Source organism: Thamnophis elegans, chromosome 2 (genome assembly GCF_009769535.1).
Source record: "Thamnophis elegans isolate rThaEle1 chromosome 2, rThaEle1.pri, whole genome shotgun sequence".
In the NCBI taxonomy this organism is placed as follows: Eukaryota; Metazoa; Chordata; class Lepidosauria; order Squamata; family Colubridae; genus Thamnophis; species Thamnophis elegans.
Window position 1 is genome coordinate 60,586,443 of NC_045542.1, and position 15,269 is coordinate 60,601,711.

The 15,269-nt window shown below is 42.1% G+C and overlaps 1 protein-coding gene across 1 annotated transcript in view; it reads right to left on the minus strand.

Annotated features, from left to right (window-relative positions):
- Positions 1-14,296, minus strand: part of LOC116505062 (heparan sulfate glucosamine 3-O-sulfotransferase 3A1-like) — a 95,492-nt gene extending 81,196 nt beyond the window's left edge. Inside the window, exon 1 of the mRNA XM_032212373.1 lies at positions 13,884-14,296. Coding sequence (XP_032068264.1) covers positions 13,884-14,281 — 398 coding nt within the window. The 5' untranslated portion in view covers positions 14,282-14,296. The remainder of the gene's footprint in view (positions 1-13,883) is intronic.
- Positions 14,297-15,269: the final 973 nt, after the last annotated feature.

Below are 15,269 nucleotides of genomic sequence, written 5' to 3' on the forward strand. Positions count from 1 at the left end.
CTACTGCTATTGCTATCTACTGCTATAAGAAAGGGTGTAAAAGGGGGCAAAATTCACTTAACATAGGTCTCACTTAGCAGCAGAAATCTTGGGCTCAATTGTGGTAGCATGTTGAGAACTCCTTATCATGGCATGTTTGAATCAAGGAATATAGTTGCCATAACCTGACATCATTATGAATTCAAATAACTCCAGAGTTGATAATGGAGTGAAACGATCTTCAGCTAAGCAGTAAAAGCATCCAGATGGCTCAGTGGAACAGCCTTTCTAATCTGAGAGAGAATTTATTCTGGCACCCCTTTGTTTAGAAGCCCCTCTGTGCTTGCTCCCTCTCTCCATACACAAGAGCTATGCTGTGGCCACGTTTATGAATAATGCACTGTATCTGCTTTTTAATATGTTAAGTTAGTATATCAATACAGATATTTTTCCCAATAGGGGAATAGAATCTGTCATGTCTATTGCTGAATGAACACCTGCCCCAAATCATAAGTATAGAGTTCCATTTGCAATAAGTATCAAGTTGAATTTCGGGTAAATTTTTTATATTAAAAAAAAAAAGCTCAGTCTGAATATACACCTCTGTAGCTAAACCTGATTTAAAACTTTAAAAAATACCCTGTATATTTGCTTACAGGTATACGTGTTAAACCAGATCCCCCAAAAAGATGTTGATGTTGGAGTGATGTTGCCTCCTGCCAACAACAGAGAGGAAATGTGGATGATCTACTTGCAGGTACCTTCTTTTAACATCAGACCAAGTCAAAACTAAAGTCACGGTGTATTAAAGGCCTATCTATATGAAAAAAAGTTCTAAATGAATAGAATACATCTATACTGTACGACTCAAGAACATGCAGAAACTCAATTGTCCACAAGATATCATTTCTTTTTTTTTTAAAAAAAAAGGAAATAATTTTATTTTGAGGGTGGGGGAATCCTTAAAAAGTAGGTTGATAAGTTTAATTGATGCTGATGTGCTCCATATTTTAGCTGATATTTTAAAAAGAAAAAATATTTTTTTACTTAAAAAAAAAGAATGATCAATTATTATGTTCTCCAGATGGCCAGAATGAAATAAGAAGCTCGTAAACAGGACAGGAGTTCAGCAGTGCTTTCCCGCTCATAATCTCTACAGATTATCTTCTGTAGTATTTTTCAGAGTATAAAGCGCACCAGAGTATAAGACGCACCAAGATTTTGGACTTGGACTTGGACTTAATCTTCGTAAATGTCAACGTCCATAAGGCAGTGACCGTTGCATTGTGAAGGCCAGGGGCAGAACGTCATGGATTACAGCACGCCATTGATTCCGATTTAGGGCGGCTTGTTGGGCATCATTTATCGAGAAATGGAGTGGTTGAAGATCGTGAGCCACTTGGGATATCCACGTTTTCTTTGGGGCATTTCGTGCGATTTTCCACCCATCCGGTCGCAGAAAGTTAATCGATCGGTAAGGCTATTGTCCATACGGCAAACGTGTCCAAACCCAGCCTATGAGAAACCATAGCCGGTCACAAGCCCGGATAAATGGGGAGTGTTGGTTCCCGTGGCGACGGAACCGTGAAACAAGCTGAGAACCCAATGGCAGGACAACACACGGATAATGTAACAACAACTAGCGCACATGGCCGAACCGATGCGTTGGGGGTATCTGGGCTCCCTTCGAAAAATATGCTACCAGCAGCAGCGAACAAAATTCTTAATGCAAAGAAAATCATGAACATTGCCACCTGGAACATACATTCAGGTAGCCAAACCAGCAAAATGGACTTATTGGCCGATGAACTCAACAAATTTGATATTGATTTAGCGACTATTACCGAAACCAGACTCCCCAATCAAGGGGAACGTACTGTTTACCTCTAGCCATTCAACTAGCTTTAACATTTATTATTCCGGCGGCGAAAGCTTTAATCGAGGCGGTTTGGACACCAAGATTTTGAAGAGGCAAATTTTTAAAAAAAGTTTTTGCATTCTGCAGACCTCCCCAAAACAGCCCAATTTTGCAAAAATGGGTCCTTTGTGTCAAAAAAAGGGCAGGCATAACCTTTAGGAGGCTTGTAGAGTGCTCCTGGGGGCTTGAGGGGAGCAGAAATAAGCAAAAAATGGCCTGTTTTCATGAAAATGGGTCCTTTATTTCAAAAAAGGAGCATGCATAGCCTTTAGGAGACTTCCAGAGTGCTCCTGGGGGCCGGAGGCAAAAAAGGCTCATTTTTGCCCTCCCCAGCCCCCAAAAGCACTCTGGAAGTCTCCTAAAGGCTATACATGGCCATTCTTGCAAAACGGCGGGGTTACATGAGGCAAAAAAATGCTGTATTCAGTGTATAAACTGCACCCAGATTTTCAGCGTCTTTTTTTGAGGGAAAAGGTGCATCTTATACTCCCAAAAATATACTGTGGAGGATACTGCCTCTGATATTAAAGAATTCATAGCCAATATAACTGATGGCCACCTATATGTATATTCACTCTGGATTTGTTTAAATCCTTTCAAAGTGATCCAGGTTGATAGCAATTGCTACATTTTCCATATGGGCATTCTACAAAGTCTGCAGTTTAACTGAAGATACAGTTGTCCCAAAGGTGCTTTTTCAAGAGGCAACTGAACTTTCTGATTTTTCTTTGAAGACATTTCACTTCTCATCAAAGAAGCTTCTTAGATGATAACTAAAGTGTCTTAAAAAAAACCTGGAAAGTCCAGTTGCCTCCTGAAAAAGCACCTTAGGGACAACTATGACCTGGATGACTGAGAATACAGATACAGATATATGCCTAGAATTTCCCAGCATCAGAATTCTGAGTTCTTTCATGAATTCTGTTAAGCAAATGCTTTGATGTATGGCTGGTTCTTGGTTTTTTTTACCTCTTTATAGTCATTAGGGTCAATCCAGAATTTACTAAGGAAAATGGCATGTCCATCTTACATTAACACACACTGAACTGGTAGTCTCCCAACTTATCTACTTATTCAAATTTTGCAGGTATCAGAGAACCTACCATTTTCTCTATGAGCCATTCTTGACTCCAGTGACTTCATGACTGAGTCATTACAGTTTTCATGGCAAGATTTACAGAAGTGGTTTGCTCTGTCTTCTTCCTAGGGCTGAGAGAGAGTGATTGACCCATAATCATCCAGCTGGCTTTCATGGAACTTTGAACTCACAGTCTCTTGCTTTCTAGCCTGTGCCTTGACCTAACTGGTTCTCAATTTATTTGTACCAACAGCCAACAAAGAAGATCATGACCAAAAGAAACCTGAACGATGAATAAATGAATGTTTAAGCAATAAACCAATGCTCTTGAAAAAATACATTTCCCAATGCACTTTCAAATGCAGCCAAAAGCCAGCCTTCACATTTTGTTCCTCTTGTAGTACAACCTGAAAAGGAACATATGAAGTACATGTACATTCCTGATGTGTAGTAGTGTTGGTAACAAATTAAACCACATTGTTACACAACATCTTCTCTCAAGATGAGTTCAATAGCCTATGAAAAAGAAGAATGGAGGTGTACTCTAACAAAAGGGTTATTGTCTGAGTTTCCCTTTAATGTACGATGGATACAGTGAAACTGCCCACACACTGAAATGTTTTTCAAGATCAATCCATCTATCTAAAAATCATGAAAACTTCAAAAATTATTATTTTTTGCTAAATGTGTATTGGCTTCTGCATTCTTATACTGGCACATTTCTGGGGATGCATGCAAAAATTATTTCCTCTCTAAGATATTGCATTGAAGGCAATGGAATATATGCCATGTTTCTTTAGGATCAGAAGATAAGTAATTTCACTGAATAGCTGCCAGAAATTATGTCCATGCAGTGTCTCCAGAATCAGGTGTTTATTTTCCAAGTCTAGGGAAAAAAAGTACTTAAATACATGTGAAAAGCCTCAGAACTTTAAATGCTTCCTTTTTTATCATCTTTCAAAGCGTGTAAAATTGGATAACTGCACAGTTAAGAAAATACCGTTCCACAGACAAGCTCAGGTTTCAGGAATAAAAAAAAAATATTCTCTAAAAATCATCTCTATATCACAGCCTCTGTAGGATTAAAGGGACTTAAATTGACATCCACTCATACAATCTTCTCCCATTTTTCATTGCAGGAACCTTCTATTAGCTAGGTGATTATATCTGCAATCACATTGAACTTAATAGTCCAATTGTGATGTCCCACTGGACCCAAAAGTGCTAACTTCAGAGAACGAAGATATAGTGCTCCCCATAATGTACTTTATTCTTGCCTCCATCATTATACATTCTATAACAGAGGTTTAGAGAAAACTGAATGTAAAAAAAGCAAAATTAATATTTAGATTATTTGCTAGTATGCTCACTATCATTCTCTTACTTTTCCCCAAATGTTGCCCAATTTCTAAAATCTAGTTTGGGCTCCATTTTCACCTTGGTATTGGAGAAGGACATTCGTATACATCTTTGCACACATTTTTCTTAATCCACACTTCACTGAGTTTTCCATATAATGTAATGTGTTTGTGTGAATATTTTAATATAATTACTCTAGTTCTTGTAGGACCTTTTTTCAATATTCACATTATTTTATATATCAATGAAACATGAAGAAATCTGGGGGGGAATGAGTTTCAGCATTCACATGTTTTTGGTTGACCTATTATTTCGTAGATGCAAATTGGATATATTTCTATGGGGAAAAATTGTTGCCCATTTTCACTTGGACATGCATTCCACCAAGTTTGATTCCCACAGCTAGTAACCCTACAACTGCAACCTTAACATTCCTGTCCTGACCTTCTAATGGAAAAGATTTCTGATGATAACATGGAGCTTTCATTGCTAAATATACACTGATCCCAGCTCAGGAGCCCTTTTGTTTTACTCCTTTGTGCTGGATGGGAAACAAAACATTTTTTGCCATGCAACAAAGACAAATTTCTTGCTGAGCCAACAAGCTATTTTCATATTAACTTGCCAGAGGACACAACTTTATTAACTTCAAATGACAGAAGCATGTGGGAGCAGCATCTGCAAATTGCAAATAAGGCAATTGCCCTATAGCTTTCATGTTTACTTCCTCATTGTGGCTCCTTTTTTTCTTTCCTGGGGAATGAAAAATGAAGCCCATTAAAAATATTTGATTGGACTTGATTAAAGCTATCTTTTCAGGTAACTTTTATACCCAAGCCTTATTTAAAAAATTTAAACTCTCCCATTCTGAAAAGTGGTTTGTTTAAATCAATGACTCAATTGGTCACAACTACAGACTTGCTGGTATCCCAGCTGCAGAAAATGGAAGAACAGTCCTATTCAGAAGAAGTAGAGGCTCACTATACCAGTGGAATTGCAGAGCGGGGCTCAGATTTTAAAAAAGGAAGAAAGAATTGGAAAGACTTTGAGGTGGAACTTGAGGAAGACCTGTCCAAAATAAATATTTTCCATCTATTTTAGTTATGTAGTCAGTGGTGGGATTCAGCTGGTTTGCACTGATTTGGACCTCCCTCCCTTCCCAGGAGTCTCCACACAACACATTTTGTATGCCAGGTAAATGCAGGGGCCGTGCGGAGGTTCTGGAAGGGCAAAAACCAGGCCTTCCAGAAGTCCCAAAACAGGCTTGTTTCCAGCTTCCGGGGGGCTTCTGGAGCTCGGAGGTGGCTGTTTTTGTCCTCCTGGAGGCCCGGGGAAGCCTCCAGAGCTAGTGGTGCAGGACGCCAAGTAGGCCACGCTCACCCAGCAACCAGGCAGAGAACCAGTTGCTAATATTTTAGAATCTCACTACTGTATGTAGCCATGCTTTCTCCATGTCTTGTAATGGGGGATTGAGACCTTAACATTGGCCCAATTCTTTTGGCCTTCCACTCCATGATAACCAATTGCACGTGTGCACTACTGTTACCTCCTGCTATTTTATCCTTGTTGTCTGTTCCATTCACAGACTGTTCTTCCACTGACTTAGGCCCCATGTTGTCTGTTTTCTATGTAGGCCAGAAAGGAAGCCCATCTCATGACTATGATGGGATAATCTGATGGGGAGGAAGGGCTGAAGTAGATTAACATACTGTATTGCTTTCTTTTCCAGTGTTCACAGGAATAATGCAGTTGATCTACAACTAGTCCAAGACACATATATTCCAATTTTCAGTGCCACAAAGTGGATCTTGGAAAGGACACATGCACTACTAGTCAGGGCACACTTGGTCCGTGTAAGTAGATCTAAGTGGGGGTCACAGATTGCAGCAGGTGGAAGCATTTAGATGATCATGGTTTATCTCAAAAACAAACAAAGCCATCAGATAATCCCAGAAGTGTAGAATAGATTAGAAATTGAAAACAACAATGGCTACCGTTTCTGCATTGTTCCCTGTAGAACTACTTGGATATTGTATAGCGTCAGTGAGAGAACGTTTATATTTTTGTATGCCCAGAAAGTTGAGTATTGTCTCCTTTCCTAGCATAGGTCAAAGGTCCATGCATGTAAAACATAAAGCTCTCCCTTCCAGTTAGGGCTCCTTTGCTAGCCCCTGGCTTCCATGGCTATGTATTGGGGAAGGTAAGAGATGAAAGTCCTAGGATGTTTCTACTTCCCATCTGCTAATGTGGTGCAGTAATTAGAGTCCTGCTCTTTGGACTTTGCAAAGTATGCTGAAGATTTGGGAACAGTCACTCTTTTCTCTCCAGTGTGATTTGTTAATAAAAATTGGGAATATTCTTCCTCGGTGGACTCAAAGTTCTATACTTCCATTCTGACTCCAGAGAACCATCAGGGATTGCTTTTGTCAGGGCATTTATGACAGTTTTGCAAGTCCATGGTTTCTTGTAAAAAAAACAACATTTTCATCAATGGTAACCTGCCCAGGTATGCTTTATGCTGAGCTACATGGATCTTAAAACTTATGGGCTGGCCTATCCAGTATTAATGTTTTGCTAAAAATGAAACAAGAGGCATGAATAGCATGCAGAGATGCTTCTGTACTCTGGGAATGGGAGTACTAAGGTTGCTGTTGGTCATGTACCTGGTGTGAAGTGGAATCAAAGCAGCAAATTGGGACGTGAACAATTGCACATTCTGTAATCAGTTTGCTGGCAATTCCAGTGTAGACAGTGATAGAGATATGGTCAATAATATCTCCAGAAACACTAAAAGCACAAGTACGTTTTTCTTAGAATTCGTCACTTTCTCTCCCAAGCAGAACATGGATTTAAATCTGCAGCCAGTATTATGGCTTCAGTTCCAAAGTAAGCCTTGATCTGCTCTAGGAAACCCACCATTGTGAACCTGTGAATCAAACTGGCTTTAAGCATTTTATCGAAATAGGCTATATCAGAATGAACGCATTTGCTGAACTTGGTTTACACCGTGACACAGTGATATCTTTAATTAAAGGATTACTGCATTAATAAACATAATTGTATGAGTTTATATTACATGCTAAATGGTAAACTAGGGGTTTACTCACTGTGACTGGCTCAAAATGAATTGTGAATTGCTTAACCATGGTTTGCTGAACTTATTTTCATTAGCTGCATTCATACACTACACTAAGCCAATATCAAATCAACTACCTTATGACTTACCATGGTATGTAAGACCGATCATAGCGCAACAAATATATCAGCTGTTGGAGAGGGAGGCAGTTTTCCAAATCTTTCACCAAATCGTTCAAAAACAAAAGCAAGAAAACATGATGTTCATACAATTCCACAAAACACTATAAAGGATAATTCTGTGCAGGTGATGGGAGAGTGAGTGAATATACATTCAGGCTACTTGGCATTATTCAGTATTGGCTACATTCACATATGATACTAAGCCAACATTTCCGCCTGCTGTGAACAACTCCATTGTTTCCACTTGGCTTCTCCTAAGAAGCTCCTTCTGCGGTTTGTTTAACATGCCATCAAAAGCAGAAAGACTATAGTGTTACTTCCTAACAAACAAGCTTGTTAGGAGAAGAACAAGCTAGAAGAGGTTAAACAAACCATGGAAAGTACTTCCATGGTTTGTTTAGCCACTGCCTCTTATAGAAGAAGCCCAAGTGATAAACTCCAACCAGTTGCTTAGTCACCGTAAGTCAAAGTTCTGACAAGTTCTTGGTGTCTCTAAGATTTCATTTAATCACAGTGTTCTGAATCAATTATCAGGGAACAGGAAAGCAGTCTAATAATTTGCAGGTAATATGTTTAAGCTGCATGGTGATGTTCCTGAGAACAAGGCAAATTAATCAAGCTCTCATGCTGTTAGTAATTTTTTTAAAAGTAGTATTCAAATCACTTGTGCCTGTTTAAGAAAAACCCTGGGGGGAAGACATTTTCTAATGCTATCAAAATATTGATTCAAAGCATTCTCTTTTAGCTCAGCATTAACAGATGCCTAGTTTACATTATCCTTTACCTTCAAAATATGGATGGAAATATGTATGTCCATTCCCAGGGAAGTCCAGTTAATCTAGACACTATACCAGTCTTCTCCAGCCTAGAACCACCCAGATGTGTTGAAACTAGAACTCCCAAAAGTTGAGACTGCAACTTTCTATCATCAAGGCTGTTAACTGTTCTGTCCACTTAACCTAGACACTATAGCAGTCTGCTCTAGCCTAGAGTCACCCAGATGTGTGGAAATTAGAACTCCCAAAAGTTGAGACTATGACTCTCTATCAGCAAGGCTGTTAACTGTTCTGTACCACATTATGTCATACCATCCTGGCATATGCCAGCTTTTCCAACAAGTAATTTTTAGAAAGTACAAGGCAGATAGACATTTATGACAAGAATCTTTTCAACACACAGACACACAACAATAACAAGTTTAGGACACCTACAGATCATCCCTATAAACCTTTACCTTGTCAGTGTCTATGCTACACAATGCACAGAAATAATGGCCATAAGTTGCAGTTATCAGATTTATGTTAATAAAAGGAAAGACATTGTGACAGTAATGTTAGCACAACACTGGGAGTATCTACCTAGGCCATCCTTCATAGGTGGATTAACCTTTTTTTCTCCAAGTTGCAGAGGATTGGAGTGGCTTTGTAGTCCCTTCAAGCTCCATAATTCTATGATTGTATTTCCCATGATCCAACTATGGCTTTTGCCAGATGACTAACAGATCAGTGTAAAAGTGGACTGCAGCCTTAAATCTGCATCGTATTTTCTTGAACACAAAGTCAGCCCTACCAAAGTGATAGCAAACAACACAGTGCCTTGACTTTAGTCCAGAGCAGGAAGAGTTACTGAGTGAGGATGTACCAATGAGAAAGCACCTGCTGCCACTCTAGTAATTAACATTACAAACTGTCTGTGCAGCTCAGGAGATGGAGTCAGACATGGAGCCGAGGTGGCGCAGTGGTTAGGGTGCAGTACTGCAGGCCACTTTAGCTGACTGTTATCTGCAGTTCAGCGGTTCAAATCTCACCGGCTCAAGGTTGACTCAGCCTTCCATCCTTCCGAGGTGGGTGAAATGAGGACCTGGACTGTGGGGGCAATTTGCTGACTCAATTTGCTAAAAATCTGTAAACCACTTAGAGAGGGCTGAAAGCCCTATGAAGCGGTATATAAGTCTAATAAATAAATAAATAAATTGATCAGTTCAGCTGCAGGGAAGCACCTGAAAACTAACACACCTGTGGGAACACAAGAACACAAAGCACAATGTGGACATCTACGAGGACAACCTGTGGAGTAAAGTGGAACGGAGTGCTCATAAGTTGCTGCTTCAGAGTACAGAGAGAAGTTTGGTCTGAACAATCTTAATGAGAAATGAGAGATGGAGACAGGGCTATCCATCTTCTTTTTCCCAGTGGGACTGCAACCCTTCTACAATTGTAGCCTACAAACACCTATTCCCAATTATAATACTTTTATTCAGGCAAAAAATATTGGCACTTGAATGAATAGAAATTGAAATAAAGAACTATTGGATAGTGATAAAGCAAGTCTTTTACACACTTGAATTCCCAGGTTTCACACACACAGAGAGTGAGAGAGGAGGGGGAAATGGACAGACATTTCCATAGAAGGCTAGGAAATACTGATATCTGAACTCCTTTTAGTTAATGTAGAGGAGCTGGAACTGAGCTAACTAGACCAATAACCAGACTATAAAACAGTTTCCTAGGCTCTTAAGACATCTGGCTCTTTGTAAAATGAACATCTGACTCAACTATCAATTATTGATTGAAAACCATATGTCCCAACCCAAGGAAAGTTAACAGTGTTTGGTTTTTACTGAGACAAATGATTCATTTAAATTTTACTAATTTGAATGAAATTTTCTAAACTGGGCTTTACAATTTTTAGAAAGTTAGTTTGGGAAGTAGCAGACATTTTCTGCAGTACTCTTCAGTATATTTCACCAAATAGCTGAAATATTTACAGAAGAGGAAAGGCATTTAATTGCACTAATTTCTTACCATCTGTCCAAATGTTGTCCAAAGCTCCAGAGAGGTGGGATATCAGGCACATATACTTGAAAGTATAAACCAGGGTTTTTTACACTTACCATTCCTAACTTTGAATTTTTAAATGTAGGAGTAAAAGTCATGCATAAATAAAAGTCATATATATAAAATTTTGCTATTCTGTTAATGGGAAGGGAGGGAGGGAGGGAGGGAGGAAGGAAGGAAGGAAGGAAGGAAGGAAGGAAAGAAGGAAGGAAGGAAGGAAGGAAGGAAGGAAGGAAGGAAGGAAGGAAGGAAGGAAGGAAGGAGTCAGTCACTAACAGTATCTTTCTTGTAGAGGACACTGGCTGTATTTACACAAAAAAGTCTCATGAAATACAAATCACATTTTAGCTGAGTGCATGATTCATAAAATTGGTCTAATTGAGCAAACTATGGGTAATTTGTGGGATATGTACAGGTGAAACTGAAAAAATTAGAATATCGTGCAAAAGTTCATTTATTTCAGTAATGCAACTTAAAAGGTGAAACTAATATATGAGCTAAGACTTTTGGCAGTGTGGGCAGCTGGAAAATGAAGTCAGCACCCCCATAAAGCTCGCCTGTGGAAGGAAGCATGAAGTGCTCCAAAATTTCCTGGTAGATGGCTGCGATGACCCTGGTCTTAATGAAGCACAGTAGTCCAAAGTCCTGTTGCTCAGTGGTCCAAAGTCCTCTTTTCTGATGACAGCAACTTTTGCCAAAAGCACCAAAATCTGGTTCAATGACTGTGGGATTACTGTGCTTGATTGGCCAGCAAACTCACCTGACCTGAACCCCATAGAGAATCTATGGGGCATTGCCAAGAGAAAGATGAGAGACATGAGACCGAACAATGCAGAAGAGCTGAAGGCCGCTATTGAAGCATCCTTGTCTTCCATAACACCTCAGCAGTGCCACAGGCTGATAGCTTCCATGTCATGCAGCATTGAGGCAGTAATTGCTGCAAAAGGGGCCCAAACCAAGTACTGAGTACATATGCATGCTTATACTTTTCAGAGGTCTGATATTGTTCTATGTACAATCCTTGTTTTATTGATTGCATGTAATGTTCTAATTTTCTGAGATGGTGGATTTGGGGTTTTCATGAGCTGTACGCCATAATTATCACAATTATGACAAATCAAGGCTTGAACTATCTTGCTTTGCATGTAATGAGTCTTAGCTCATATATTAGTTTCACCTTTTAAGTTGCATTACTGAAATAAATGAACTTTTGCACGATATTCTATTTTTTTGAGTTTCACCTTTATATAGCCTGTATATTATTGCTGTAAAGTCAGATTTCTATAGTGCCTGCTTCTCAAATGTAAAGATATATGGACAAACATTGGTTGATTTAGAATACACATGCAGATTTAAAGCCTCTCTCTTCTATCTCCTCCTGGAGTGCTAAGCCATTTCATACAGGCACTCATTGTACTGTTAGTGAAAACTTCCTGCTCTGAAATTTTGTTAAGTACCTATTTCTTTTTCTGTCTGTTCCCTCCTCATCCAAATGGAGACCTTGATTGATTCTGTTGTTCATGCTCATACACTCTTTACTTCTGAAGATAAGGGTGAAGGCACTTTAGGACAGATGCCATGCAAGGTTATTTCCAATGCTGAGCCTGAAAAAGGTCAGATTTGAAGAGGGTTGATGGCTGGTCGGGTTGGGGAAAGTAGATTCATGGAAGGAATGTAGTTTACTTAAGGATTTATTTACTGGAATGGACAAGTCTGTGGGTCAATTTAATTTGTCTGCAGTATTTATACAAGAGGATCAGAGTAGGTGAAAGAGCCAAGCTGGCAATCTGAAACCAGTTGGACCACTTCAACTGGTAAAACTTATATTGGAATCTATACAGTTTGTTTCATTTCCAAATAGATGCAAAGGGTGTAAAATTGTGTGTAAAACAAGCAGCTGCTACAATAAAATGAAAAGTGCTAGAGCAGGACTTAGAGCAGATCAATGACTTTACACAAGGAATTTATGAACCATGGGCTTTTTTTATTAGCTCTGGGGCCCAAAAACCCAAATCTCCAGTAAAGAGCAATAAAGATATATATAAAAAGGCCCCATCTCTCTTTAATGCCATCTCAAGGTCAGATTTTCACAGCCCAGGTTTGGTAACCCTAATTTCAAGCAATGGTTTTGAAAGATATGTGGAGTCTCTCTCTCTCTTTCTCTCTCTCTCTCTTTCTCTCTCTCTCTCTCTCTCTCCCTTCCTCCCTCCCTCCCTTCCTCCCTCCCTCCCTTTCCCCATGTAGGGAATGCCATGCTGGACGCAACAATGAACTAAGAGCCCTAAATTGAAGAGTTCACAGACAAGTATGAGGGTGGTATTACAGATTGGAGAAACAAAGTTCTAAATATACTCTTGCCTAATTCATTCAATAAAGTAAAATAAATACTGCCTGCAGCTTCTTTCTCTTCCTGTAGAATAACATGGACTGAATAGCAGGCTTGAAATGAGAGGTTTGGGGTAAATGTTGCAAAAAATTTCCTCTTCTAATATTTTTATAAAGGAGCTGGCTAGATAGAAAAACATAGGTGAGTTTAAGAATGGGTGCCAGATCATTACAGTGGTAGGAGAGGGTTACTGCTTATGGGACAGAAGACAAAAGAACAAAGAGAACTGGACTGGAGGGAGTTGAACTTAAGGGAAGAATTAATTAAGTTATACATGGGGGGTTGGGGGGGTTGTTAGAAATCAAGGTCCTCAACTGGATCTTGATAATTGGGATGATTTCTTATCCACTTCATATCCAAGTGGATAAGATATCTTCTCAATGCAGAGGCTGCCTTGAACTATAGGAAAGGAAGGATTACAGATTTAATAACCCTACAAGGAAAAAGGAGGTGATAAATATGCAAAATAGGAGGGAGTGGGACTTGCTAGGACCCAGTTTTAAGAGACAGATTTCTATTGGATTACTTGAAAATACACCCAATAAGAGTCCCAAAGACACATACATAAACCTAAGATATTTAAAGATCCAGGTGCCCTTTTGTCCCTGAATACCAAGTTTATTTCAATCCAGGAACAGATACCTAAGATTCTGAGTGAGACCAAAGATGCTTTGCACATGCTCCGAAACAACCGCACTTCCAACACTTCCCTCTCGGCCCCCTGCTTGGTTTCGCATCCCAAGAAGCCAACAAATACCAAGGTGTGCAAGTTTAATCCAGATATTAATTTGAGTATTCCTCCCAGATGTGTATGCTGGCTGCTTCTTCTCTCTACTGGATGAGGGAGGCTGGCTGTCAACGAAGCTTTAAATTTAGATCTGGGAAACTCAGACGTGCAAAAAAAGGGAGCCCACTGGTTTCCCAGCGAGTTTTCCCAGCTCCCCGACCCACCCGGGTAGGGGGAGGAAGGGGCTCCCGGCCTCTCTTCGTGCCGCGCCTGACACACCCAAGGAGGCTGGAGCCCTGCCTTGCTGGCGCCGTTCGAGAGCAGCGGAGCCACATACATACCGGTACCAGGCGAGTCCCCGGCCGTAGTTGCGATCGAAGAAGTGCGGCTCGGCGCCCGCCGCCCTCACATCCGGATGCACCCGCAGAAACTCGAGCAGCGCTCGGGTGCCGCCCTTCTTCACGCCGATGATCACCGCTTGCGGCAGCCGCTTGTTGCCTTCTCCCCCCGGCTGGGCTTGCAGCAAGGGATCCCGGGGCGTGCCGGGCGTCTCTTCGCCCTGCGCGACGGGAATCGGGGCCGGGTCCCGGGTGAGGACGCGCGCTGCCCCCGCTAAGCAGTAGCTGGCGTAGAGCGACATCAGCACGGAGCCCAGGACCAGCAGCAGCTTCCGCAAGGCGCGGCGGGGCAGGGGTTCGGGGCCAGGCGAGGAGGCGGGGGGCGTCCCTCCCCGGGCCATGCTAGGCGGCCCCCCGCGCAGGGGCCATCGCCCCCTCCTCTCAGCCGCTTGGCACTCGGCGGGGAGCGGACAGCCCCATGGACGGGCGATCTGGAGCCGGACCCGTCGCCTTTAAGGATGGCGAAGGAGAGCTGTGGTCGCCCCCCTCCTCCAACGGGAAGTGGGGTTCACAGGCGCCTCATTCCCGCGCGCTAGCGGGAAGCCTTCTGCTCCAGCGGCGTAAAAAGGGCCGAAGGGAAGGGAAGGGAAGGAAAGGAGAAGGCTGCCTTTGGGGGATTAAAGCAAGGGCCCGGCAGCGACGGGAGCATCGCGCCCCCGGCTCCTGGGGACGGTGGGAAGGTCTCGGCAGCCGGTCGAGTTGGCCGCCTGGAAACTAAGCCAAGCTAAGCCAAGAAGCAGCGCATCTAATAGGTGGTAAAAATCGGCGGCCGCCTTCCAAACTGCTCTTCTGCCCTACTGAAATCGCAGCCAGACGGAGGAGAACCCGGGAAGTTAAGAAGCCGCTGGATCCGGAGAAGCCGGCGGAACGCACTTCGCTACCCGGGCGAGGGTCTTCAGCTGAGACATCCCCTCCCTTCTCCGGGCTAGCTAGGCGGAGATCTGGGCTGCCGGGACGATCTCTGCATACTTGAAGCTTGAAGTCCAAGCTTGGGATGTGGGACTGAGCACAGGTTTGGGACTCTGTCTCCAGGACCAGCGCCGGCGGAGTTTTCTGGATTTCTGTGGGAGGAAGAACCAGATGGAAAGACTCGACGGCGGTCGGTTCCAGGAACAGGTTTCTCCGCCCAAGGGTACGGTTGGAAAGAGGTCCTCACCTGGCGCGAACGCCGTGGCAGCCTGGCGGAAAGTCCTTCGCGAGCGTTCGTCTGTCACCTTCCTTGAGGGATTCTCTCTTCCCGGCTGCTCTGGCAGCTGCCACACGTGGAGCTTCTCGATTGTAGCTCAAACTTCTCCGAATGGCAAACACCCCCCCCCCACGCACCCCCCC